General features: G+C 32.9%; 1 protein-coding gene across 11 annotated transcripts in view; it reads right to left on the bottom strand.

Annotated features, from left to right (window-relative positions):
* The window catches only part of CDC42BPA (CDC42 binding protein kinase alpha), a 233,565-nt gene that overhangs the window by 121,979 nt on the left and 85,223 nt on the right, over positions 1-26,363 (bottom strand). For all 11 annotated transcript variants that reach the window (XR_012063552.1, XM_031690085.2, XM_015234804.3 and 8 more), the window contains exons 6-9: positions 17,127-17,220; positions 5,600-5,800; positions 3,711-3,959; positions 1,690-1,769 (exon numbers count right to left, since the gene is read on the bottom strand). Coding sequence is in view for 10 of the 11 variants with exons in the window: in XM_031690085.2 (XP_031545945.1) it covers positions 1,690-1,769; positions 3,711-3,959; positions 5,600-5,800; positions 17,127-17,220 (624 nt within the window). In the remaining variant the exon portion in view is untranslated. The remainder of the gene's footprint in view (positions 1-1,689; positions 1,770-3,710; positions 3,960-5,599; positions 5,801-17,126; positions 17,221-26,363) is intronic.

Raw genomic sequence — 26,363 nt, 5'->3', positions numbered from 1 at the left:
ATTATTTTTAAAAATCACCATAAATGACTATTTAGAAGCATTTTAAAAAATGAAAATTTAAATAGCCCAAATTATCTTGAATTTAATAACCACAATTATAAAATGAAGTCTGCTGAAGGGTTACTGGTAATTTAAAACAATGTGTCCACTCAAGTGAAACAGTAGTCAAAAGCACCAACCATGGTCCTCTTTGGAATTCAAAAGTGGAATGTTTTCATGAGCTACAAGGATATACTGCACAACACAGGGAATACAGCAAATATTTTATAATAACTATAAATGGAGTACAACCTTTAAAAATTGTGAATCACTATATTATACACCTGTAACTTATATAATACTGTATATCAACTGTACTTCAATTAAAAAAAAGTAAAATGCTTTCTTTAATTCAGTACAATTTAGTTAAAAGCAAGTGTTTTAATAGGAAGGAGCCATGATAAATGCGATGAGACTAGGCAAATGAGTAAGACTAGGACTGAGAAACGACTGTTAAATGTAGCAGCATGGGAGGCCAGTGGTGACGTCAATAAAAGCTGTTTGCATGATGTGATGGGAGCAAAAACCTGACTGGAGTGGTGCCAAGATAGAAGAGTATGAGAAAAATGGATAAAACATAGAGCACAGTTTGAAGTAATTATGCTATAATATAGGGCCAGAGAAATAATTTGGTAGCAGGTAAAGAAAGCTGGATTAAGAGCTTTTACATTTTGCTCTAAGATGGAAGAAAAAACTGCATGTTTGTGAGCTAATGGGAATAATCTGTTATGCATATGACACAGAAGAGGAAAAATTCATGATGTAACAGCAACGCAGTAGAGTAGGCAAGATGAGACAGAGGGGATGGGTCTTAGCTAGGGGGCTCACATCAGTCACCCATAAAAAGAAGAGTATATGGGTCCAGACGTACGTAGGTGGTAAATGGGGTGATGGGAGCTTGTGGAAGTTGTCTGCTGATCGCTTCAACCTCTCTCTGAAGAGGAAGTGAGATAATCAAGTAAGAGTAAGGAGGACACGGGTTGCAGAGGAAAGTATAAAGCATGAAATAGTCATCTAGGAGAGTGGAGGAGAGACTACACTACAGCCAGGCAGCAATAAGGAGCACTTAAGGTTGGTAATCATGAACTTAAAGTGAGACCAGTTAGAATAGTCAGATATTTTCATCTAGACACTTTCAACTGCACAGGTACAGGCAGAAAATTGAACTGTAATAACAAACGCCACCTTAGCAAAACCAGTGTTACAGAATGAGAGACAGTCAGGGAATCGAGGCACATACAGGGACTGATTAATAATCAATTTCAGCATAATTTAAGGAAAGATAAAGAGGAAAGAGAAGATATGAGTGGAATGAGGGTCAGTGAAAAGATGGTTAAGTTTAATGCGTTGAAAGTTCTGATGCTTGACAACTAGAAAGTGTTTATTCAATAGCACAGGACCCTCCTAATTCCTGCCCCACTGCTAACAGATTCTGAGCTATCTGTCCTACTCTTACTCCTCCAAAATGAGTTAAGATTCTTATATGTTTTATTCATTTTGCAATGTCTAACTTTTTCCAGAAGTAGCTTCACTCTATTTTTTAAAAATTTTAATTTACAAGGCTCTCTTATACATTGTATTTTTTAAAAAACCTCAATTCATTTTACTTTGCCCTAAATTTTCCAAATCATATTAACTTTTCAAACTTACCAGCTACTAGTATATGTAAAACCAACAAATGGCAGATGGTGGCCAGAAAATGCAGTATGTGTTGGCGGGGGCATTGTTTCCTAAAGGAAGAAAAAAGGTCTGGTAAGAAATATATAACTATGAACTGTAGGTTGTGCTCTAAATATTAACTGTCAACAGCAAATATGTGACTCATCAATTTAGAAACACTGGTAAGTTTGGTATAGACATTTAGTGATATAAAACTTAGACCATAAACACTGCTATTGTAGAATGCTAATAAAATGAAAAGAAAAATTTCAAGTCTAATGGACATAGAGAGTACAATCATTATTTGTGTATTCCATATTTACAAATTTGTTTAATCGCTAAAATGTATCTCTAACCTAAAATCAATATTCACCAGTAGTTTTGTAGTCATTTGTAGACACTTGCAGAGCAAAGAAAAATCTGAGTCACCCTACACATGTTCCCAGCTGGGGCTGAACAAGGAGATGCTCTGTCTTCTTGTTTTTCATACTGTAAAGAAGTATTTTTTCCCAAGGTCTACATTTTTCTCATTTTCATGCTTTTTTACAGGTAATTTTGCTGTTTAAAATGGCCTCTAAGAGTAGTGCTGAAATGACATCTACCGTTCCCAAGCAAGAACGCTGTGATATGCCTTACAAAAAAATGTGTATTAGATAAGCTTCATTCCAGAATGAATTACAGTACTGCTGGCCATGAGTCTGATGTCATTAATTGACAATATATAATTAAGTAAGGTGTCTTTAAATAGAAACACACAAAAAACAAGGTATTATTTGGTTGATGTACTGTATTGATTGGTTGATGAGAATGTCGTAACCGGAGGCTCATAGGAACCTAACCCTGTATTTCCTTGAGGAGCAACATTTCATGATTCACTAACAAGTGTTCCTGGCAACTTTACTGAACATAACTACAGCAAATAGTCAGAACTGACTATACTACGTATTTATTTGGAACGACTCATGATTTGTTAACAGTAAATTCAATTCTTGTAGTAAAAAACTGATGAGGAAAATCCATTTAATTTTTTCTTGTGAAGTTCAAAGAGGAAAAGTGTAAGAGTTCTTATGTCTTGAATATGGTACTTACTGAACACTGAGAAGTGATATAAAATTAACATTAAAATTTTCAGTACAGAATTAAAGCCATTAGAAATAAAACAACTGAATAAAAACAAAGTTCAAAATAAGAAGGCTAAAAAGGCAAAAAACAGAATTTTAAGTTCTTATTTTCTTAAATTTTAATTTAATATAACCTACTGGTTTAAAGCAGAAGTTCACAAACTATGCTGGCCTGTTTTAGTGTGGCCCACAAACCAAAAAGGGATGACTATTTGGCTAATCCACTGGTCAGCCACTTGCCTCAAACAGGCTATAACTTCAGGCTAGTAAGGCTATAGATTTTCTCTCCCCATTCATTTCCTACAGAGTTTGCTATTTTTGGTGACAACACCACTGGACATGGGTATTCAGCTCTCCAATCAAGTCAGCTCCCTCTGGCAGCAAAGCTGCTGGTTTTTATAAGCAGCTCCATGCAAGCAGTTCTACTGTCCCAACCAAGCTGAAGGAAGGGATGGGAGGGCTGTTTTTAACCAAAGTTCAGCAGTTTTTCATGAGTAAGTGCTTCTCCACTTATTTACCTTGGGCTGATTTGTCAAGCCCTGAAATGGTTGTTTTTGATAATTTTGGCCAGTTTCATGCTGGTTTTTAAGGAAAGATTGGCCAATGTCTTCATTTTGCCATCATGAAGTCCACTTTTTTAAGCATCTAATTTGTCCTTTCCTTGGGAAACCTAATGGCAAAACTAATCTAAGAAGTAAATCTCTGAATTTTAATTTTACTCCTAGCCATGAATAACTGTGTTCACTTCAGTTAACTCTCTGAATTTCCTGATTTAGACAGAATAAATACTAGAAGCCATCGTGACTGATAATTGATAAAGTGGTCTATAAAATTCTTTTATAACCACATTAACAAGAGAGAGACAAATCTTCTTTACAGTGTCATACTCACAGAATTCTTTAAACAATCATCATCCACATCAAAATTCGATGTATCTGTTGGGCTACTAACTTCTGGAATATAAGGTGCTTCACAGTTTCTAATATTATCCCAATCAATTCCACTGAAAAATGGATGTTTCTTAAAGTCTTCTATCCCATTTTGACCAAGTCGATGTTCTCTGCTACAAATGAGCCTTCGAATAAGATCCTTAGCATTCTCAGACACATCAGTCACTTGAGCTGGAAACTGAAACCTCTCCTAAATGGAGAATAATAGAAACAAAATATAAATCAATATTTAATTTATTAAGTAGGTTGATGTTGACATTTATTTTCTTAAAAATAGATTTCCTTTTAAAAATATCTAGTAAGTACATACTGGTACAAAGTACTGATACTAAAGTGATATACAGATAAATAAAAAAGGATCATTTCCTAAAAGAACTTTTAATTTCATTTGCGACATAGTCATACATGTACTATAGAAAGAATAAATGCTAAAATACCTTAAATGCTGTCAGAATGAAAATAATTCATTAAATGTAGTAGACAACTTGACTCAATTTTTCAATAGTGTAGATGACTAATAATGTTTATATAAGTCATATACTAATGATTAATAATACTGAATTTTTAGAGAATGTAATATGTACTTGACACCATTAGAAGTGCTTTACTTATTTAACTCATTTAATCCTCACAGCAACTGTCTAAGGTAGGTATTCCTACTACTCTAATTTTACAGACGAGGAAACAAAGAAACAGAGAGTTCAAGCAATTTGCTCAAGGTCATAGAACTAATAAACAGTAGAGATGGGATTTGAACTGAAGCTGTCTGACTCCAGAACCTGCGCTCTTAACAACCATGTTATGATATAACAATTTCTATCTGAAATGCTTTACATGCTATTTACAACTTTGTAGGTATTTCTTGTCTTTTAACCCTTCAAAACTTTTTAGAAGATTATCTTTGCAGCAGGTAGAAAAGCATCAACTCTATAAAATCAATTTATATATATGTGAAGCAACTAATCATAATGGTATCGTCAGAACAAATTATCAAGAATAGACCGTCACTCCCTTTATGGGATATTCCTATTCATAGCCTAGGTTTTTGCAATTGCTCACAATCTTCTGAGGCTAATAATCAGAAAATTCCTCTTATACAAACAACCTATTTCCCATGGTACTAAAAGCATTAGTTTTATTAATTCATTTCTGTTGTGCATCTGGATTGTTTCCAATGCTTTATGATCATAAATTATACTGAAATAGATATCCTTATACATATATTTTTGTTCTACAAATATTTTCTTAGGGTAGATTCCTAGAACTGAAGTTGCTCAGTGAAAAGTTTTAATCATTGTTTAAGGCACTAGATGCATACTTACAAACTTTTGGACAGAAAGAGTACATCAGCTTACATTCCTGTCAACAATGTCTAACAATGTCCGCTTCACTGGATTATTCACAGAAAAGAGTACTATTTTTCTTTTCATCTTTACCAATTTGACAGGGGAAAAATAAGTATCTCATTTTTATTTTAATTTGCATTTCATTTATTACTACTAACACTGAGAATTTTTAAAATGCATTCTAGTCATGATTATACTTACACTGTAGTAGTAATGATATAAATTGTCTGCTTATGATCTTTGTTAACCTCCTAGAGTGGCCATTTAATTTTCTACTTACTAGCATCTCTAATAAAATACAGAAGGTAAGAATGATTTTATGCATAATTTATGGATTTTGATTACTTATGTTTGTTATGTCCCCTATTAGTACAGAAATTAGATTCTTTACTGATTTAGAAAACTATTTTCCTTTTAAATATCACAGTACTTCAAATTTATTATATCTATCACATTAATTTGATAATTAGTAAAATGTACTAACTTTGTGATTCATGATTTTTCCATATGTTTCCACCAGAGATTCTGCGTAAAATGGTGTTTCTCCATAAAGCATTTCATACATACAGACCCCCAAAGACCACCAGTCACACTCAGGTCCATATCTGCCTTTTCCATCTTCCATGGCTTGAAGGATTTCAGGAGAGATATAATCTGGAGTTCCAACAGCCACTGAGGACTGGACCTGAAGAAGTTCACATTTTTAGTAATCTACTATTAATACATTAGAAACAAAAAATAATTTTAATCAGAAATGTTTACATTTACTTAGAAACACAGTATTATTTTATAACAACTATAACTTTGTCATTATCTGACTTTAATCTCCTTGAACATATAAGTTAAAATTTATATAACTACCACACCAACAGTTCTTCAGATTTCATAGCACTATTGAACATTTATTATAGCTGTTACTTAACTGACTACATTCAGAGTGAAAATATGATTTGAACACCACAGCCACTAACCACAAATTGAATATTTAGTTTAGAACATTCTTATTACTGATACTATCTGTCCAATATTTACTTATAAAAGATGGAACTATAGAAATTTTACAACTAGGGGAAAGAAACAGAAAAACACATGGCTAATACTAAGCGCAGCCTAGAGATTATTTTAGAACACCCTGATGAAAACCTAAGGAAATAAATGTTAACAAGGTTCCTGCAAACTACTTGAAACTTGAAAATTCTTCTACTACAAACTTTTCAAAATACTAGATAAAATATAACAATCAATTTTATAAACATAAAAATGAGCTTTTAAAAACGAGATGTTCTTAGGGGCCAGTAATCAAGAAATGATTGAGGACAGGTGATAAGCATTAGAGTAGGAGTCGGGTTGGAGAATTACTGGCTTTTATTTTCTAGATACTTGGATTTTAACAAATACATAAGGACAAAAGGAAAGACCCTGAGCTTACATGAGGTTTGAAGCAAGAAGCTGCCCCATATAACCTTTACCCTAAAGTGTATACTGTAAGTGAAAAGGTGAATTATAAAAACTTGCCAGTGAACTGAGGGAAAAAAAAAAGACATCTTGTCTATCTTGATTGTGGCTGATATGTGAAGAAAAATTCCTCCTTTAGAAATTCATAATTTAGGTCACATAGTACCACAATTCAGGATTCTAACTCATAGGGTTTCTGTGATCCAGAAGGTCTCAAGCCAAGAAACTTGCAAAAATGTTGGTATCAGGTTGGATGCCCCTAGAAAACCTGGCATAATTAACAAACTCAAAACTACTTTGGAGGACACATGCTCAAATTTGGCCACATATAATTCTCGCATATAAGAAGCCCACTGAAGATTAGCTTACACTTCAACAATATAAACAAAATGAGGAAACATTCCACTATGAGCAAAAGTCAGAAATCCGAACATTACAATTAGACCTGTAACAATGATCAGTTCAGCTTCATGAAATTAGTATGTTTAGAATTATTAAAGACATTTTAAAAGACAAAAATGTAACAAAAAGAGGAAAAAATTAAATATAAGTCCTAGAAATAGGAAAAAAACTAGTCATTTGAATAAAAAACACTGAAATAAAAGATATTAAAAAGATCAGATCCACTTCAATACACACTGTAGTTAGACTGCAGAGCACCAAAGGGAAGAGAGCTTAAAAATATTAGGAAACAGAGATTATCTACCAAGGAATGACAATTAAACTGATAGCTGAATTATTAATACTAACATAGCAGTCAGAAGAAAATGGAACTGTCAGAAGAAAATGAAGCTGTATCTTTAAAGTGATGAGACAAAATAATTGTCAATATTATATTCCCTACCTGCCTAAATTATAAGAATGAGGGTTAAATAAAGGTTCATATAAAAACTGAGTGAATTACCACAAATAGACCTTTTCAATTAAACAGAAGTACTAAAGGATATGCTTCAGAAATATGGAAGAATGTGACACTGGAAGCAATTGAGAACAAAGGTATTAATAAACTTTAACATACATCTAAATGGTCATTATCAGATAAAAATAATGATGAAGAGAAGGAGAAAGAGGACAACAAAGACTAAGAGGAAGGGGAGGAGGAGCAAGAGAATAATGAAATAGAGGAGAACAACTACTTGAAAGTTGAAAAATAAGATGGAACTAAAATATTAGAAAACAACATGCTACTGAGAGCAATTAGGATTAAAATGTTGTTTTCTTGGTTTTCTAATTTTTATTTTTTTATTTACTTTTTAATTATTATTTTTAATTGTGGCAAAGTACCCATAATATAAAATTTACCATCATAACTATTTCTAAGTGCACAGTTTAGTGTCACTAACATCAACATTTACATTGTTGTACAAACATCACTATCATCCATCTCTAAAACCCTTTTCATCTTGAAAAACTAGAAATCTATACCCATTAAACAGTAACTCCTCTATTCCCCCCTTATTCTAGGCCCTGACAACCATCACTGTATTTTCTATGAATTTGACTACTCTAGGTAGTTCATGTAAGTGAAATCACACAATATTTATTCTTTTGTGTCTGGCTTGTATCACTTCACATAGTGTTTTCAAGGTTTATCCATATTGTAGCATGTATCAATTTTAAGGCTGAAGAGTATTCCATTGTACTTATATAGCACATTGTCTTTATCCATTCATCTGCTGGTGGACACCCAGGTTGCTGACATCCCTTAGCTATTATGAATAAGGATGCTATGAATATGGATGAATAAATAACTTTGACACCCTGCTTTCTATTCTGTGGAGTATATATTCAGAAGTGGAACTGCTGGATCATACAATAACTTTATTTTTAGCTTTTTGAAGAACCGTTTTCCTAGGTGGCTACAGCATTCTACGTGTCTAACAACAGTGCAGAAGGATTCCAATTTTCCCACATCTTTGTCAAAACTTGTTGTTTTTTTATAGCAGCCATCCTAATGAGTGTGAGGTAGTATCTCATTACAGTTTTGATTTACATTTCCCTAATGACTAAAGAGGTTGAGCATCTTGTCATGTGCTTATTGGTCATTTGTGTATCTTCTCAGGAGAAATGTCTGTTCATTCAAGTCCTTTGCTCATTTTGAATTGCGTTTTTAGTTTGTTATTGAGTTGTAGGAGTTCTTTATATAGTCTGGATATTAACCTCTTATCAGACATATGATCTGCAACTATTTTCTCCCATTCCATAGGCTGCCTTTTCACTAAGGTAACTGTGTCCTTTGATGCACAGAAAATTTTAATGATAATATAGCCCAATTTATCTATTTTTTCTCCTGTTGCCTGTTGTTTGGTGTCATATCCAAGAAATCATTGCCAAATCTAATGTCATAAAACTTCTCCCCATTCCTACTATGTTTTCTTCCAAGAGTTTTATAGTTTTAGCTCTTACATTTAGGTCTTTGATCCATTTTTAATTTTTGTATATAGTATAAGATAAACTAAGTTTTTTTTCTTGATTAGGAGTATGGTGGAGAAATTGACTCTAGACTTTAGGTAAACAACAAATGTTAAAACTTTAAAAATAAATATTTAAATATTTGAAATAGAATATTTACCTTCCACAGGATAAAAAAGAAATAAAACTAAATTTGACCAAGCCAACAGAAGGTAGGGAAGAATAGAAGGAAAAAGAAAAAGCACTCGTTTAACAAACAAGCAAATCCTATAGTAAATAGAACAAGACAAAACACTAAAAATAAATACAAATACACTGATAACCATGAAATTCATCAATGGATTAAATTCACCTATCAAAAGACAGCATTATCACACCAGATGACAAATAAAACCAAAATGAACAATTAAAAAAAAATCAGCAATAATCTTTCTAATACACCTAAACATAAAGTCACATAAAGGTTAAAAATAAAGGGATAGAAAAGACACACCAAGCATATGTTAACCAAAAGAAAGTTAAGGTAGCTAAATTAATATCAATCAAACTATATTCTAAAGCCAAGATATTATTAGGATTTTAAAAAATTTATTAACCTAATTATAAAAGAAAAGACCCTGGAAGAGCAATTTTGTATATGTACCTAACAACACAGTTATAGAAGAGTTGTGAAAACATTGATAATTACAGGGAAAAATTAATAAATTCAACATTATAATAAGGATTTTTAAATAAATAGATTAGAAGGAAATAAAACTGGTAAGAATATTAAAAATCTGAACAACAAAGTTAACAACTTTAATCAAATAGGCATGTATAGAAACCTGCACCCAAAAGTCAGAAAAAGTATATTATTTTCAAATAAACATGTAACAGTTATAAAAATTGGCCTGTTATAAAATTAAAAGGCAATCTTGAAAAATGCCAAAAAACTGGTAACTAAGAGTAAAAAATAACTTTCTCCAGTAAAAAATAACTTTCTATAAATAACCAAATAAATAAATAAACATAATACTATTAATATTAAAAGAAATACATCTAAATAATTAATGGTCCACAGAAGAGTTCTAACTAAAGTTGGAAAACTTTTAGAAGTGAAAAATAGTAAAATGTTCTATATTAAAATTTATGAAGTAAAAGTAAAGGATAAATAACATGATGAATGAAAAAAGGACAAAACTACACATATAACAGAGATTTTTAAATTAGAAAGAGTGTAATCTGAATGACTTTATACCAGTAAAATTGACAACTCAGAGAAAATAGATAATTTTCATAGAAAAAATATAACTTACCAAAACTGACTCAGGAAGAAATAGAAAACCAAAGAGACCTATAACCATTAAAAAATTTGAATCAATAGAATAAAATCTACCTGGAACAAACAAAATAAAACAGAACAAAACAAAACCTCACCAAAGCAAAGGTGATTTAAAAGTAAGTTCCACCAATTATAAATAAGAAACAGATAACCTCTGTATTATATAACTGTTCAAGAGCCAAAATGGATAACAGCAGGAAATAAGGCTCCCCTGTTCATTTTATAAGGCTAAAATAACCTTGTTTGTATTCAAAACAAGACAGACAAGGACAATTTGAGAAGGAAGATAGTACTACAATCTTAGATATGATCACTGTCAGGTATGAATCTCAGGTAACAATTTAATATAAAATTTTAGTATGGTTAATCTAGCAATTTGTTCAAATATATCAATACAACTTGACGATAAAGGTATGTTTATATTCAAAGAATGGATGATTTAATATTGGACAATCTGTGTCATTCATCATACTAACAGATTAAAGGAAAAACACCCTAATATCATCTCAATGTATGCAGAAAAATCATTTGATTACAACAGTAACAACTGTACCAATAAACTCTTGGTAATCAGAAACAGGAATGTCCTTAATCTGATGAAGAATATATACCAAAACCTTTCAGCAAACATCATACTTAATTTGAAACTATGACAAAAATAACCAATGAAGTCAGGAACAAAGCAAAGAAGCTCCCTATTACCATACCTATTCAATATTGTGTTGAAGGTCACTGACTGCATGATGAGAAAAAAATACAGCGAAACAGCAATATGAGGATTGGAAAGGACAAAACCCAAAGCTGGTCATTATTTGCAGATTATAAAAGTGCCTAGGCAGAAAAATACACATATATGCATAGAATACTAATTAAAAAATTTAGCGAACTTGCTAGTTTCAAGATCAATATACAAAAATCAATCGTGTCTTAACAGCAACAAACTATTAAACTACAAAATTTTTTTAAGTTACTCATTTGTAATAGCCAAAAAAAAAAAAAACACCATAAAGTACCTAGAAACAAATCTAACAAAGAAGGTTATGGTTTTACAGTGAATATTATTATATAACTTCATTAACAGACATTAAGAGAAAAATCTAAAACAATGAAGACACACACTATATTCCACAGGTAAGTAGATTCCATGTTACAGACATAAATTTTCCTAAATTCAGTACAGGTCTACAAGCCTGTATAACCCTAACAATCATATGGAAAAACAAATGGCTAAGAATAGACAAGACAATTTTAGAGAAAGAAAAATAATTATACTAGGACACCCACTCACAGAAATTGACTTCTTATAAAGGTACAGTCATTAGGATAGTATAGTTTTAACTCAGATGTGATAGCCAAAAAGCAAGCTGAAACTTAAGTTTGGAAAGTCACAAAACTTACAAAAAGGTTAAAATTGAAGCAACTAAGGGATAAATTGGGAGTTAGAGATTTGCAGATATTAACTACTATATACAAAACAGATAAGCAACAAGTTTATACTGTATAGCACAGGGAACTATACTCAATACCTTGTAGTAACTTATGGTTAAAGAAAATCTGAAAATGAATATATGTATGTTCCTATATGACTGAAGTATTATGCTGTGCACCAGAAATTGATACAACATTGTAAACTGACTATACTTCAATAAAAATATCTATATAAATTTTTTTTAATTTAAAAAAAATGACCTACAGAAACATTGAAGTAACTGCCCAAGTAATAAATAATAACCAAACAAAGTCATAATCACAACATTTCAGAACACAGGGAATAAACAGAAAATCCTAAAAGCTTTCAAATAAGGGGGGAAGGTTATAATAGAAGGACTGAGAATTCGAATGGCATCAGATGTCTCAACAGTAAATTAGAAGGCAATGTAATGCCTTCTAAATTCTAAGAGAAAAATAACTTCAAATCTATAATACTATGTCCAGTCCAGACAAATTCTCAATCAAGTATGAGGGTAGGAATGAAAGCATTCTCAGACATCCAAGATTATGAAATATTTCCTTCCAATGGAACCTTTCTCAGGCAGCTACATCAAATGAGAAGAAAGACAGACATGCGCTTCAGGAAACAGAGGATCCAACACTAGAGAGCAACATGTGAATTCCATGATGATGAAGAAAGGAAATCAAGAATGACAGGAGGCCTACAGGACAGTAGATTAGAACGGAAGAATGCAGGACTCCAGACAGGGAAGCCACTAAGTTATTTACTGTGTCTGAGAGAAAAAAAGAATTGCTCTATTTCTGAATGTGTGGTGAAGAGTTTGGGGATAAATGGTTACATAAAAAAACTAAGTAAAGCAAAGGGGTCACTTACTCCAGGGAGAACAAAAAGTTGTTCCAGAAAAGAAATGTAATTAAAACAAACCGCAAGGCACAGTTATACATAACATTTGTATAATCATTTAAAAAACTGAACAGGATTTAATGAAAGACTGTGTGATAATTACAACATTGAGAAGAGAGAGAAGAAATGTAAAGATTGGCTGAGATGGATGCATAAGACTTGAATCCTCATCTTCTGTGGCAGGAAATTATTAGATAATACCTAAAACTAAATGATCAAGAGACAGTGGCATGAAAATCATTAAAAATATGTAAGTAAAAGAAACAATAGAAGAAAGAGACAAAAGATTTGTATGCATCTGCCTCTGGAAAAAGAGACTTGGAGGTAGGAAGAACCAGGACAAAGTATTGCTGGCTTTTTGTGTCAAGTCTTCTAAAATACGCACAGATCACTTTGATAAAAAGTAAAAGTAAAATAGAAACAAACAAGTAAAAAGAAGGTTTCTTCATTATAACTTTCTACATGGAGGACCAACATGCTATTATTTCCAGGAAATTTATTTTGAGATTATCAATAAAGAATGAATGACTAGGAAGACACACTAGAATCAGGAATAAATCTGATCAGGGGAAACTCATCTAGGCAGAAACAGTACTCAGTGCCCTCTGGACCGCACAAGGATTTGGAGGGCTGGACATCAGACACCAGAAGAGGAGCCCCAGCTTTGAGTCTAGGGAGCTTATAACATGCAGGATTAGGGAAACACTAGCGTTCGCCTGGAATTCTTCTCCAGTGTAGTTCTCTGCTCTCCAGAAGTGAACCACAACTTCCTGATGCCACAGACTACCTGACTTTAATCCGTTTTCCCAACTCAGCAAGAACACCATGCTATTTCTCTCTCTCTCTCATGTCATACCTAGCACTATCCATATCCCACTTTACATTTCACACACGTGCAATTGTTAGAGCAGTATAATTCCATACACCTACCTTACATTGTTTGTGTGACTATTGTCAGATCTTTTACTTCTACACATGTCACAAGCCCCACATTAAAATGTTATTTTTGCTTTTAATACAGATGCCTTTTATGTAAATTTTAAAAGAAAAATTAATGGTCTTTTTTCTTTATCCTACAGATCTTATTTATCACATATGATATTCTTTATCATACATATCTAATTGTCCAAATGGTATCATTTCCGTTGGCATAAAGGATATTCTTTAGCATCCAGACCTCTTTCATTTATCCAAAAACATCTTTAATTCACCTTCATTTTTGAAGAATATTTTTGCTTCCTATAGAATTCTTGGTTTATGGACTTCTCTTCTTTCTTTCAGCATTTTAAAGATATCATTCCATGATTTCTGATGAGAGCTCAGTGGTTATTCTTACCATTTTCCCATGGTATGTAATGTGTTTTTTCTTCTGGCTGCATTCAATTTTTTTAATCTTTAATTTTCAGCAGTTTAATAGTGATGTGGCCAGGTGTGGTTCCTTTTATAACCCTGAGATATGCTAGGATTCTTAGACCTGTCTTTTCATCACATTTGGTAAGTATGAGCCTACAAATGTTTTCTATTCCTGAGATAGGATACCTAGGATTCTAACTGTATGGATATCTGAACCTATATTTATTTTGCTTTAACTTTTTTCCTTTCTGTTCTTCAGATTGGATAATCTCTATTAATCAGTCTTCAAAATCACTGGCTCTTTCTTCTCATTTCTAATCCACTGTTAACCTTCTCCTGTGAATTTTTTATTTCTGTTACTATAATTTGCAAGTTCTAAAAAATTTATTTGATTTATTTTTCTGCTGAAATTCCTTGTCTGTGTAATCTTTAAGAATATTATTTTTCTTTGATTCTTTAAACATTTGTATGATAGTTTCAGTAAGTCTCTGTCTGGCAAGTCGAACCTAGTGTTACCTAGGTTTCTACTGACTATCTTTTATTTTTTAACTCTGTATCACAATCTCTTATCCTGCCCCCAATTTTCCTTTGGTCTAGTGATTTTTGATTGAATGCTGGTCATTGTCAATAAGACACTGTAGATAGCATGAATTCTGTTATCTTCCTCTGAAGAATACTAATTCTTATTTAAGTAGATAAAAAAATACTAACCGATCTCCTTGAACATGGGTTGGCTTACCGTTATACCCTTTTAGGGCAGATTTATTGAAAACCTAAGATTCAGCTCAAGCCTCTTAATTTGGAGGACCACTTTCAAACTCTGTTATCTTATCAGGACTCGGATTTAGACTGTTAGGTTTAGTGTAAGCCTCACATGTTACAAACGTGTTAACTAGCTCTCCAGGTCCAATATCCCAGTGCCCCAAGCACTGTGTCTCCTCCTGCCCTACTTGACTTCAAGTAATTTAGATTTTTAAATGGATACCATCTATTTGGTAATTCTCATATATTTTTTATAGTTGGCCTTCCATATCTGCTGGTTCCACATTTGCAGCTTCAACCAACTGTGGATCCAAAAAAAATTTTTTAAGAGTTACTGTATGGTCCAGCAATCCCACTCCTGGACATATATCCAGTGGAAAGTGTAATTCGAAAAGATACCTGCACCCCAATGTTCACAGCAGCAACATTTACAATAGACAAGACATGGAAACAACCTAAATGTCTATTGACAGATGAATAAAAAAAGAACATGTGGTATATACACAATGGAATATCACTCAGCCATAAAAAAAGAATGAAATAATGCCACTTGTAGCAACATGGATGGACCTAGAGATGACCATACTAAGTGATATAAAAGTTAAACAAATATACAATATCACTTTATGTGGAATCTAAAAAATGAGACAAATGAACTTATTTACAAAACAGAAATAGACATAGAAAACAAAGTTACAGTCACCAAAGGGGAAAACAGAGAGGGGAGGGATAAAATAGGAGCTTGGGGTTAGCAGATACAATCTACTATATATAAAACAGATAAACTTCAAGGTTCTACTGTATAGCACAAGTAACTATATTCAGTATCCTGTAATAACCTATAATGCAAAAGAATATGAAAAAGTATATATGTATGTGTGTGTAACTGAATTGCTATGCTGTATACCAGAAACTAACACAACATTGTAAATCAACTATACTTCAATAAATATATATATTTTAATCTTCCAGAAAGGTCCAAAAAGCAAAACTTGAATTTGTCACTTGCTGGCAACTATTTAGATAGCATTTACATTGTATTTACAACTATATATATAGTATTTACATTATATTAGGTATTATAAGTAATCCAGAGATGATTTAAAGCATACAGGAGGATATGCATCAGTTACATGCAAATATTACATCATTTTATATAAGGGGCTTGAGCATCTACAGAGTTTACTATTCATGGGGGCTCCTGGAACCAATCCCCCACAGATACGAAGGAATGACTGTACTACATCTATACAGCCCAACCATCAGGAGATAGCCCCATACGTATGTTTCAGCCCTCTCTCTGTACAATTCCCTCCTTTCCAATGTCAAGCCCTGCAAATTCCAGCTGCCTCAGCTAACTCAACTCTGATCTCTTCCTCCTCAGCAATGTAAAGCTCTGCTTTATATCTAACTCTCTGCATCAGAGTCAGCAAACGGTTCCAATCCTGGGAAATGGTGAGGCATACCTCATGAATCCATTTCTGTTGGAGATAACAGTCTTTTGTTTCCTGTTGTCCACTTCCTAAAAACAGCTATCTCAAATATTACATCCAGTTTTATAGTTATTTACTGTGAAAAAGACAATTTGGTACCAATTATACCCTGTATCATGGCCAGAGGCAGAGTCATATAATCTGTTTTTCAAAAGTTATCTCCTTAGGATAAATTTTCAGATGTTAAATTACTGGTCCAGAATAATGCAACATTTTCATGGCCTTTGCAATGTGCTATTTTAAATTGCTTACCAAAAAGTTTCTACCAATTAAAATGAGGTATATTGGGACCTCTGCTATACACCTAGGAAACTGAAGTAAATACTACAACAATAACAACAAACACAGAATAAAATTGGAACATGTAAACTTTTACGTGAGTGAAAGAATGTAACAGAGGGGTTTAGGGTTAGCAAAACTAAAGCAAATGGTAACATAAAACTCAATCAGCCTAGAGGACTTTCTGATAAAAGCATTCACTTGTTGAACACCGTCCCTCAGGAAAACTAGACAACTAGTAAAGAAAGATAAAATAAATAAAAGTGAAGAAGGAGTAGTATTTTCTTTTTCCATGTGGGGTTTATTTTCTTCACTCTTCTGGAACTGTTAAAATATCTCAAGTACAGTATCAATCTTAAAATAATTAATATAAGTAGTTGAATATGACTTTACAGATAAGCCCTGTTATGAGTAAGTATGCCTAAATGCCTTTGAGGAAGGAAGTGGAGTATAGAAAGACAAATGGATGGATGGATGCTTGATAGATAAAATGAATAGATGGATTCTAAAACAGATAAAGAAGACAAGTAGCAAGGGAAGTGTCTGTGGGTAAAATAATTTAAGATTTATCTTTATTTACCGTTCCATCTTCCATCAGCTTCAGACAAGAACCAAAATCTGCTAACCGAATATGTCCATTCATATCCATCAATATATTGTCAGGTTTGATGTCCCTGAAGAAATAGATACATTCAATTTTCAGTTGGGAAAAATAAATACAATCAATATCTTGGTAAGATAACCATTTTTTTCTGAAAATCTCAACTTCTTTTAAAATTAATACTCTAAGAACATATATTTCTTTAGACTATTTATGGGTTCAAATCCTGGCTCTGATTCTTATTAAAACTTTTTTAAACACATCCAATTTTAGTGTTCTGGATATAAGTACTGTGGTAATTTTGATTCGGGTTAAATTAATCTTACCGTCCTTCCTTTAGATTTGCACGGATTCCAACATGACCATGGTACGCCTACTTTGTGCATACAGAGAAGAGCCATGATTACTTGATACTCACAAAATGTACTACCTTCTAGCCCATGACATTGAACAGGAAAAAATGTACTTCCTAGACTCTGAACGTAAATGTAAATAAATAAATTTTCCATTACTGCAGGTTGTTACAACACAAAAAGAACTGCTTCTTAAAGCTGATTCAGAAAACTGAAACAACTTCTTAATAGGATCTATCTTATGTAAAACTGGCTTGTAAGATATCCAAATCTAATTAATAACAAACTAAATCATGCCAGTTTTTTACGTTTGTTTTTATATTTGAATAATGAAAACTGTTGCAAACCTTCAGTGGCAGCTTTCCCACTACAATGGAAGAGCTGAATAATTCTAACAGACTATGGCCTTCAAAGCCTAAAATGTTTCCTATCTGGTCCTTTATAGAAATAGTTTGCTGACCCCTATTGTAAATGAGATGATTGCTTAATACAGACAGGCAGATAGACCAAAAACATCACCTGTATAGGAAACTGGCTTCACAGTCCTCAACATTCAAAATTTATAACAATATAACTGTCATAAATACTATATTAAGAAAAGATTTTCTGTGGTTTAGAAACATCAAAGAACTACACTTTAGTTCTGGAAGAAACCTTAGACATTATCTAGACAATTTTTAGATGAGGGGAAAACTGTATGTTATTTTATTCTTTGTTTAAAAAAATTTTAAGCTATATAGTCACTATACATAACTGCTACTGGTATCTCACTCAGATTTTAAAGGAGACTAAAGGAATTACAAAGACAGGATACATAAATATCAATAACATTTTTGGTCATGTAAAAAACAGAAACTTAAAATGCAGTAAGACAAATAAACTATTTACATACTTATAATAAATAATAAAATGGAAAATATTTAACAAGAAACTGTAGACAGTACTGACACTCTCCAAGTATCCCATTATCCTTCCTGGTATCATCCCCTTCCTCCATTCCCTATCCTGAATTTGGTGTTTACCATATCCATACATATTTTGTATCATTAGTACACATATACACAACCACTGAGATTATGGGAAGCATTTTTCTCAATGTCTTTAAACTTTATAACTGATACCATTATCATGCACAGCCTTTTGCAACTTGGTCCTATTCTAATATTATGTTTCTAATATGTATCCATGTTAACACATATTGTTCTAGTTCATTCATTTTAATTGCTATATGGAGTATTTTCATATATTCAATTTATGTATCAATTCTGATTATGGAATTTAGATTGTTTCCAACAATTTTAGATAGTTTTAGGTCTTTACTTGGCTACTACACAAAATTCTGAGATGAATATTTTTACAAATATCTCCTTGTGCTCACATGGGAACATTTCCCCAGGCTATCTATCTAAAAGTGGAACTGCTATAATAAAAAGTCACATACATCTTCAACTTTACTAGCAGGGTTACTACTAATCTTTTTTATATTCTCAATGGTCATCTTAGATTTCTCTTCTGTAAACTGTCGCTTAATATCCTTTGCCATTTTTTCATACTGTATGTGTGCTGTTTATTTTCTGATTAATCCAGGAATTCTGTTTATTCAATTTAGGTACATTACAAATCTCTTCTCCCAACAGATAAGCTTGTTTTCCACATTATTGGTAGTGTCTTTCTTATTTGTAAAAAAGTATTTATTGGAATCTTTATAATTTATAATTTGAATTTTTTTGGGTTTTTTTTACTATGTTCAACTTTACTGAGGTATAATTGACAAATAAAATTGTAAAATATTTAAAGTGTACCAAATGATGATTAATTTGATACATATAGTGAAAGAACTCCCACCAGTGAGTTAACACATCCATCATCTCACCTATTTACTTTTTTTTTTTTTTTGGTGAGAATACTTGTTGTACCCTCTTAGTAATACAGTATTATCAGCTATAATCAGGATGCTATACATTAACTCCTCAGATCTTACTTGTCTTATAAAGTTTGTACACTTTTAACAACCTCTCCCTACTTCCCATACTGCCAGCCCCTGTCAACCATCATTCTACTCTCATAATTTGTGTTTTCCATCCTAAGAAAGCTCCCTTATCTCCTCCTCCAGGAATCATACAGACGGTGTCCTACGTTATCTTTTATACGTTTTAAAGTCTTACTTTTCATTTCAAGCCTTTAATCTCCCTGGAATTGATTTTTGTGTGTAGTGTGAGATAAAGACTGCACTGTATTTCTTTCTGTCCCAGTACCATTTATTGAATGACATCCTTTCTAATACTACCTAGATCATAAATCAAGTGGATCTGTTTCAGGCCTTCCAGCGCAATTTCACTGAACAGACTTTAGAGCAAAAGGGAGCTTATTAGCAATTACCAGGCGCAGTAACAAAATAAGCATGAACAGGAACTATCCCAGACAAACTGAGAGGTATGGTCACCCCGTCTATATGCCTATACCTAGACCAATATCATACTGTCTCAATTATGAGAGCTCTAAAATGACCTCTCCATACTAGTAGACCATGTTTTTAAATTGCCATGGCTCTTCTAAATGAGTACTAGAATTTGGTTAATTATGTTCCATAAAATATATTTAGATTTTAACAGGAATCACAATGATTTTATAGATTAATCTGAAGAGAACTGATATCCTTACAATATGATTCTTTCCATACCTGTATTGAGTTAATTAAAATTATAGATATAGCTTACTTAATGCATAGTTATGTTATGTACAAGTTATATCTTCTTTTATGTGCTTAGATAATACTGAATGCTTTTCCAAGAGAGCTTATACAACTTTTATTATCTATAGTCTCAGGTGCCTTACAGTTTTGCTGTTACTGTGGATAGGATTTCCTTCATAGAAGGAAATCTCATTTCACTTCCAGTTTTAATGGGAATGTTTCTAATGTTTCACCATTAAGAATGATCTTTGGTTTAGACTTTCAATAGAAACTCAGTATTAGGAGAATTGCCTTCTATTCCCAAACTGCTAAATGTATCAGGAATGGATATTCAATTTTTTGGTCATTTTTAAGTATTGAGATTATATTATGGTTTTTCTGTCTTAATCTATTAATATAGTATATTACATTAATAGATTTTTTTTAATGTTGAAACTCCCTTGCATCCTGGGATAAAACCTACATGGCCATAATTTTTTTTAAATGTCATGTATCACTGAGTCTAAAGTTCCATTGATTGAAAAGATACACCATTATGTCATGTACCACTAAAGGAGAGAATACATTGACTATTATAATTTTAGAAGCCATTTATTTAAAAGTTTCGGATATATTAAGTTGAAAAATAAGTACCTTCGTATTGATAATATATAATATATATACTGCTGGGTTTCATTTTTATTTAGACTTTTGTTTTTATATTCATAAATGAAATTGTTCCAGATAAAATTCTCTTCTTATACTATCCTTGTCAAGTTTTATTACTAACATTTTACTATCCTCATAAAGTGAGGTAAATGGCTTCCCAAAATTTCAAATATTCTGAAATAACTTATACAGGATTCAACTACTGCTTTCTTAAAAGTAAAAGAGAACTCATTCATAAAACCACACAGAGTAAAAGAATGTTCATAGGAGCTATAATCATAATAGCTCAAAACTGGAAAAAACACAAATGGCCATCAACAGGTGGGTAGATAAACTGTCATATGTTTACACAACGGAAGACTATTCAGCAATAAAGAAAGATCATTTGATATATGCACCAAATTGGATGAATCTTAAAAACTTTATACTAGTTGAGTTTTATTTGAACTATGTGTAGTATTATTTGATTTGAATTACTTAAAAACCAATATTACATGTATATGTGAGTCATTTAATCCAAGGATATGAAAATGTTTTGACTAAGCTGCTATGATCATCTGCAGTCAGCAATATTTTTCAGTCAAAACAATTAATTAATGTGTATCAAGATCATAAATATAGTGTTATAATGATAACACTGATTGGTTTCTGCTTGTCCAACAGAGAATACAATTACACATTTCACGTAATATGTTGCCTAATGATTCATTCCACATACTCACCCAGTTTATTCCCTGGCTGAAAAAGAAGTCTTTCTGCTCCTAAAATGGTCTCTATTTGAGTTGATAGAAACTCTCCTAATCTTCTGAACTAATGAAACCTCAGGAGGGGATGAGCTATTCCTTAGTCATCTGTTAGGTTTGAAAATATTTATGTTTTATTTTTGTCTGAGGGACAAAGTAAAATGTTGATATGAGGCAGAACTTAAAGGATTCATATGGAAAAAGAAAAGATGACTTTTCTACCTAGCCGATACTAAAATGACCTAAATTACTGGAGACAAGGAAGGCCTAAAACTTTTATAAGCCCATGCACTTTACTACCTCAAACAAAGGAAAACGTGTCCCTTACTCCTTTTTCAACCAAAGATTACAGCTTGACCTTTTGTGGTTCCTTTTCATTTCAGGATTGTTTATGACGTTCATCTAAATTGAATTTCACAGTGGCCAAAAGAAAAATGTCTGGTAGAAAGCACACAAAATACGATCTGAATTGGGCCTAACATGTACAAGGATAGCCCTGGTTCCTTTTGCACTTCAGGTTTTTGAAGTGTGGGCAAAGAGAAAAGGGCTGCAGATTCAAATCCCCACAAACATTAGGGGATGCATCTGCTGACCACATCCATCATCTGAATCACAAATGCTCTCAATCACGTCGTAAGAATGTTCTCACTGTAGTAGAGGAATGGAAAGAGATCCCAAGTGTAAAATGAATAGAAAGATGGTTACACTTACATAATTGACATACCTAAGAGGTTCTTTTCTATCACCAAGAAGAGCTAAGATCAAGCAAAAGTATCTATCTGTTCTCTCTACAAATAATCTGATCACTGAACCATGGTTTTGGCATCTTAAAGGCCACATAAAGAAGAAAATGTTTAACTGTCAGTAATTGCCTGACAAAACCTTTTTAAATAAAGTAATAGTTATAGAGTTATCTATCATTAGTACATCTGTGCAAGAAATGCAAATCTTTCTTCTTACATTACCATTGAAATGTATTGTCAGATTTTAAAAGGAATTTGAGTGCAAAAAAGAAGTTATTTTTTTAGTTTTTCCTTTCCTTCAGCTGCCCATTAGGCAAAAAATATTTTGTTTGAGATGACAAATAACCTTTTAATTGCCAAATCCAGTGGAATCTTTTCAGTTTGAATCCTATAATGATTTTGCTATGACATATGACAATGCCGATTATTCTACCAACTATTAACACTTTCTTCTCTATTTTCTCAAGTAAGATAATTCTTCTCAGTCTTCTTTCCTGATTCCTTTTTCCAAAGGGATACTCCCTGTTCCGCTAACGCTGTCCCTCCCTTAGGGTTCAGTTCTCTGCCCTCTTTTCTACTTCAGTGATACCCTTGGAGGTACCTATCTTTTCTTAGATTTCAGGTTAGTTTATTGCCCTGTGACCTCAGCTCTCTGATGGGTTCCAGAAAAATCATAATTTCTTCACACTTTTCCTTTTAGTGGTTGCTCTAGGGATTACTGTATGCATCCTTATTTTTTATAGTCCATTTAGAATTAATGTTGAGCCACTTCACCAAAAAATGTTGTTATCTTTGTGGATCCATATCTATCCCCTCTTCATCCTTTATGCTACAGTTGTGTACACATGTATCAACTTGTAGTTTCTCAGAATTCAGTTTTCTGATTTTAAAAACTGTGAAAGTGAACTTTTTACACCTGTGCCCATGCCACACTACACCTTATGTTGTCTCCACCCAGCCCTAGGCTAAAAGTTGCAAAATGAAGACCTTATGTCATATAAACCTCAACTTCTCTAAGTGTATACTCCCCAGTCAGGTTCTGCCTGGTTCAGTTCACTCTAGTGCCTTGGAGATGATGGCTTCTGTGTTATGCCCAGATTTTATAGTTGTTTCCTGCAAGGGCCTTGATCCAGGAGGATCTTACTTAATTGCTACTCTTCCTTATATATATGAACCACTATCAAATTGAACTTACTAAAACTTGCAGCCAACCATACTTCCAATTAAGGCACCTTCGACTTTAAAGTTTCATGGATGTGGCAGACTGTAATATTCAAAAATTACACTCATCAGAGTGGGAGTTTATGACCCCTCTCTGCTTGAACCTAGGCAGGTTTTTGTGACTGCCTCAACGGACAGAGCATGGTGAAAGTGAGGTTGTATGACTTCAAAGGCTCAGTCTGTCACAAAATATCCTGCAACTCTGCTTTGTCCTTTTAACACTTGCTCTTAGAACCTAGAGCAATCTCTTATTGTTAAGAAACTCAAATAGCCCATGGAGAGGCCCATGTGAGAACAACAAAGGTCCCAGGCCTATAGCTCCAGCTGAACTCCCAGCTGATGGGCAGCACTAACTGGCTAGCTACATGAGTGAGTCATATTGACAGTGGATCTTCCAGCCCTAGGTGAACCACTGCAACTCATGCTACATAGCAAGGGACAGCAGTCTCTGCCTAGTCCTCTCCAAACTGCAGACACATGAGCCAAAAACTGACTGTTGTCTTATATTAGTCACTATGTTTCAGGGTCTGTGGCAGACGCAGAGATGTGCTGCCTTCCCCTTCAAAGGAGACTTAGCCCCAGATGTCAGCAGACAGCTCCCAACCATCAGTTCCTTTAAAGCTACAGAGAGCCTCTACACCAAAAGGCCTGTCTTTCCTGGGCAGCCCATATCCACTGAATGATTTATAGGAAAATATAAAGACAGCCATTTCGACTAAATGAATAACAATTCTGACAGACACTAGACTCTCCAGAACTCCCAGTGGGACTGGCTGCAGCTTTGGCCTGCAGTGCAAACTGACTTCTCCCTCTGCTTAATCCTGCTTCCTCTGTCTTCCTTCCAAAGGGGTTAATCCCCAACACACCTTACATTACATATTCGATCTCAGTGCCTGCTTCTGTAAAATAAAATGTGTTGCATGGTAATGGATTAACGGAACAATGCGCTGCCAACTTCTGGCCATTTTCTGATATAAGAATCAAAATAACATCTGGCATTCAGAACCACTCTGAGTCAGTGACATCTTGCACATAAAGTGGCAGCCAGCCAACCAGATACCAAGTATTGTCAACAAGGGGAGTGAAAGGGAAATTTAGGCAAAATTATTAGTTCCAACCTTGATGATTCATGAAAACTGAGAGACAGAAATGTTTAGAAGGGATAAAATCTCTACATTATCACTGTAAAAATACCATTAAAGTTTCTTCCTAGTTAGAATATGAATCATACCATTTATCATTAAAGTTTCTATAGTCAGTAATTTTCTTTGTCCCCAAGTAAAAGCAAATAACATATGACTTAAAAGGAACATTATTTTAAAACTCTTAAGTCAAATTTAATATTTATAATGATACATATTTTTATCTATAGCATTATGAATAAAAAAGCATTCCAAAACAATGACCACACTGAAAGGGCAATATTCTACAGGTCATTTTTACTTTATTGCTTCACTAGAATATCAATACCAGAGCATGATTATTATAAATATTATGCCTATAACAGTAAAATATGCCTATAACAATATTAGTTAACCTTCAAAGCAGTAGTTTTCAACTCTGGCTGGACAACAAAATCAACTAGAGTGGTTATTTGATTACATGTACCTCAGCCCCAGTCTAGACACCACAAATCAGTATACTGCATAGGGACTGGTTACTGACAACTACTAATTTAGGACACGTATCTCTCCTTCCATCAATACCATGTCAATGTCTCCCATTTGGTTCCTTTTTATCATTTATATAGGTTGGGGGAGTAGACTCCCACATAAGAATCCTTTTACTTTCTGGTCTTTCTACTCTTCCCCTTTATATATTCATATAGAAGAAAATTTGCATACTGTATTATAATATTAAAATTTAAATGTTTATTAAAATTGTACCTTAATTTTGTCAAAGGCATATTATGTTAGTAATAAAGAAAAAAACTTATATTGGTAAAATTATGTCACAACTGACTTTTTGTTAGTCATACATTGGAATTCTTAACAGGAACATTAATTTGAGGCTCACTTTACAATTGAGAAAACAGTTATTCATAACACTCTTGTCAATAAACTTTTCTCAAATTTATCTTTCCCATTGGACAGTGAAAATATATAATAATTCTAAATAAACAATAAAAAACTGATTACATAATTCTGAGAACTATAAAATAGTGGCTGCTCAAATCCTAATCTTTTTACATATCCTTCAAAAAAACCATCTAGATATAACCAGAAAGAAGAAAAAGTAATACTGACAACGCACACTTACAGTGTAAAGAAAGTCTACCACAAAATTAAAATTATTTCTAATTATGGAAATAGATATTCAAATCCAGCAGCTCTAACTCTAGAGGGCACGTGGAAGGCAAGACATGGGAAAGAGACTATGGGAAAAAGAGGAAAAGTGCAGGGAGCCCAGGAATGATAAAAACATAAACTACTAACCACTGTCACTGAAAGAAAAGGTCCTACTGTGAGTGGGGTAAGATGTTAACAAGGGGGGGAAACTTGGTAAAGGATACATGAGAATTTTTTGTACTATCTGCAATTCCCTATGAATCTGTAATGATTTCAAAATTAAAATCTTATTTTTCAAAGCATTCAAAAATTACATTGAGAAATTTTATGGGTTTATTATTTTACTCTCCTCATTGTCTTGTTACATATTAACATAATCTCTTTAACAAATATTTATATTTACTTAAACAATATATCACTTTAAAAAGAAAAGTCTCCTAAAACTGTGTAATAGTCAATAGCATTTGATTTGAGAATCACTGATAACTTAAGAGATTTTTATACGAAACCTTAAAAGATGGAGAATTT

This window comes from Vicugna pacos, chromosome 23, assembly GCF_048564905.1.
Source record: "Vicugna pacos chromosome 23, VicPac4, whole genome shotgun sequence".
Taxonomy (NCBI): domain Eukaryota; kingdom Metazoa; phylum Chordata; class Mammalia; order Artiodactyla; family Camelidae; genus Vicugna; species Vicugna pacos.
The sequence above is the reverse complement of the archived record's forward strand: the minus strand, read 5'-3'. Positions and strand labels throughout refer to the sequence as shown.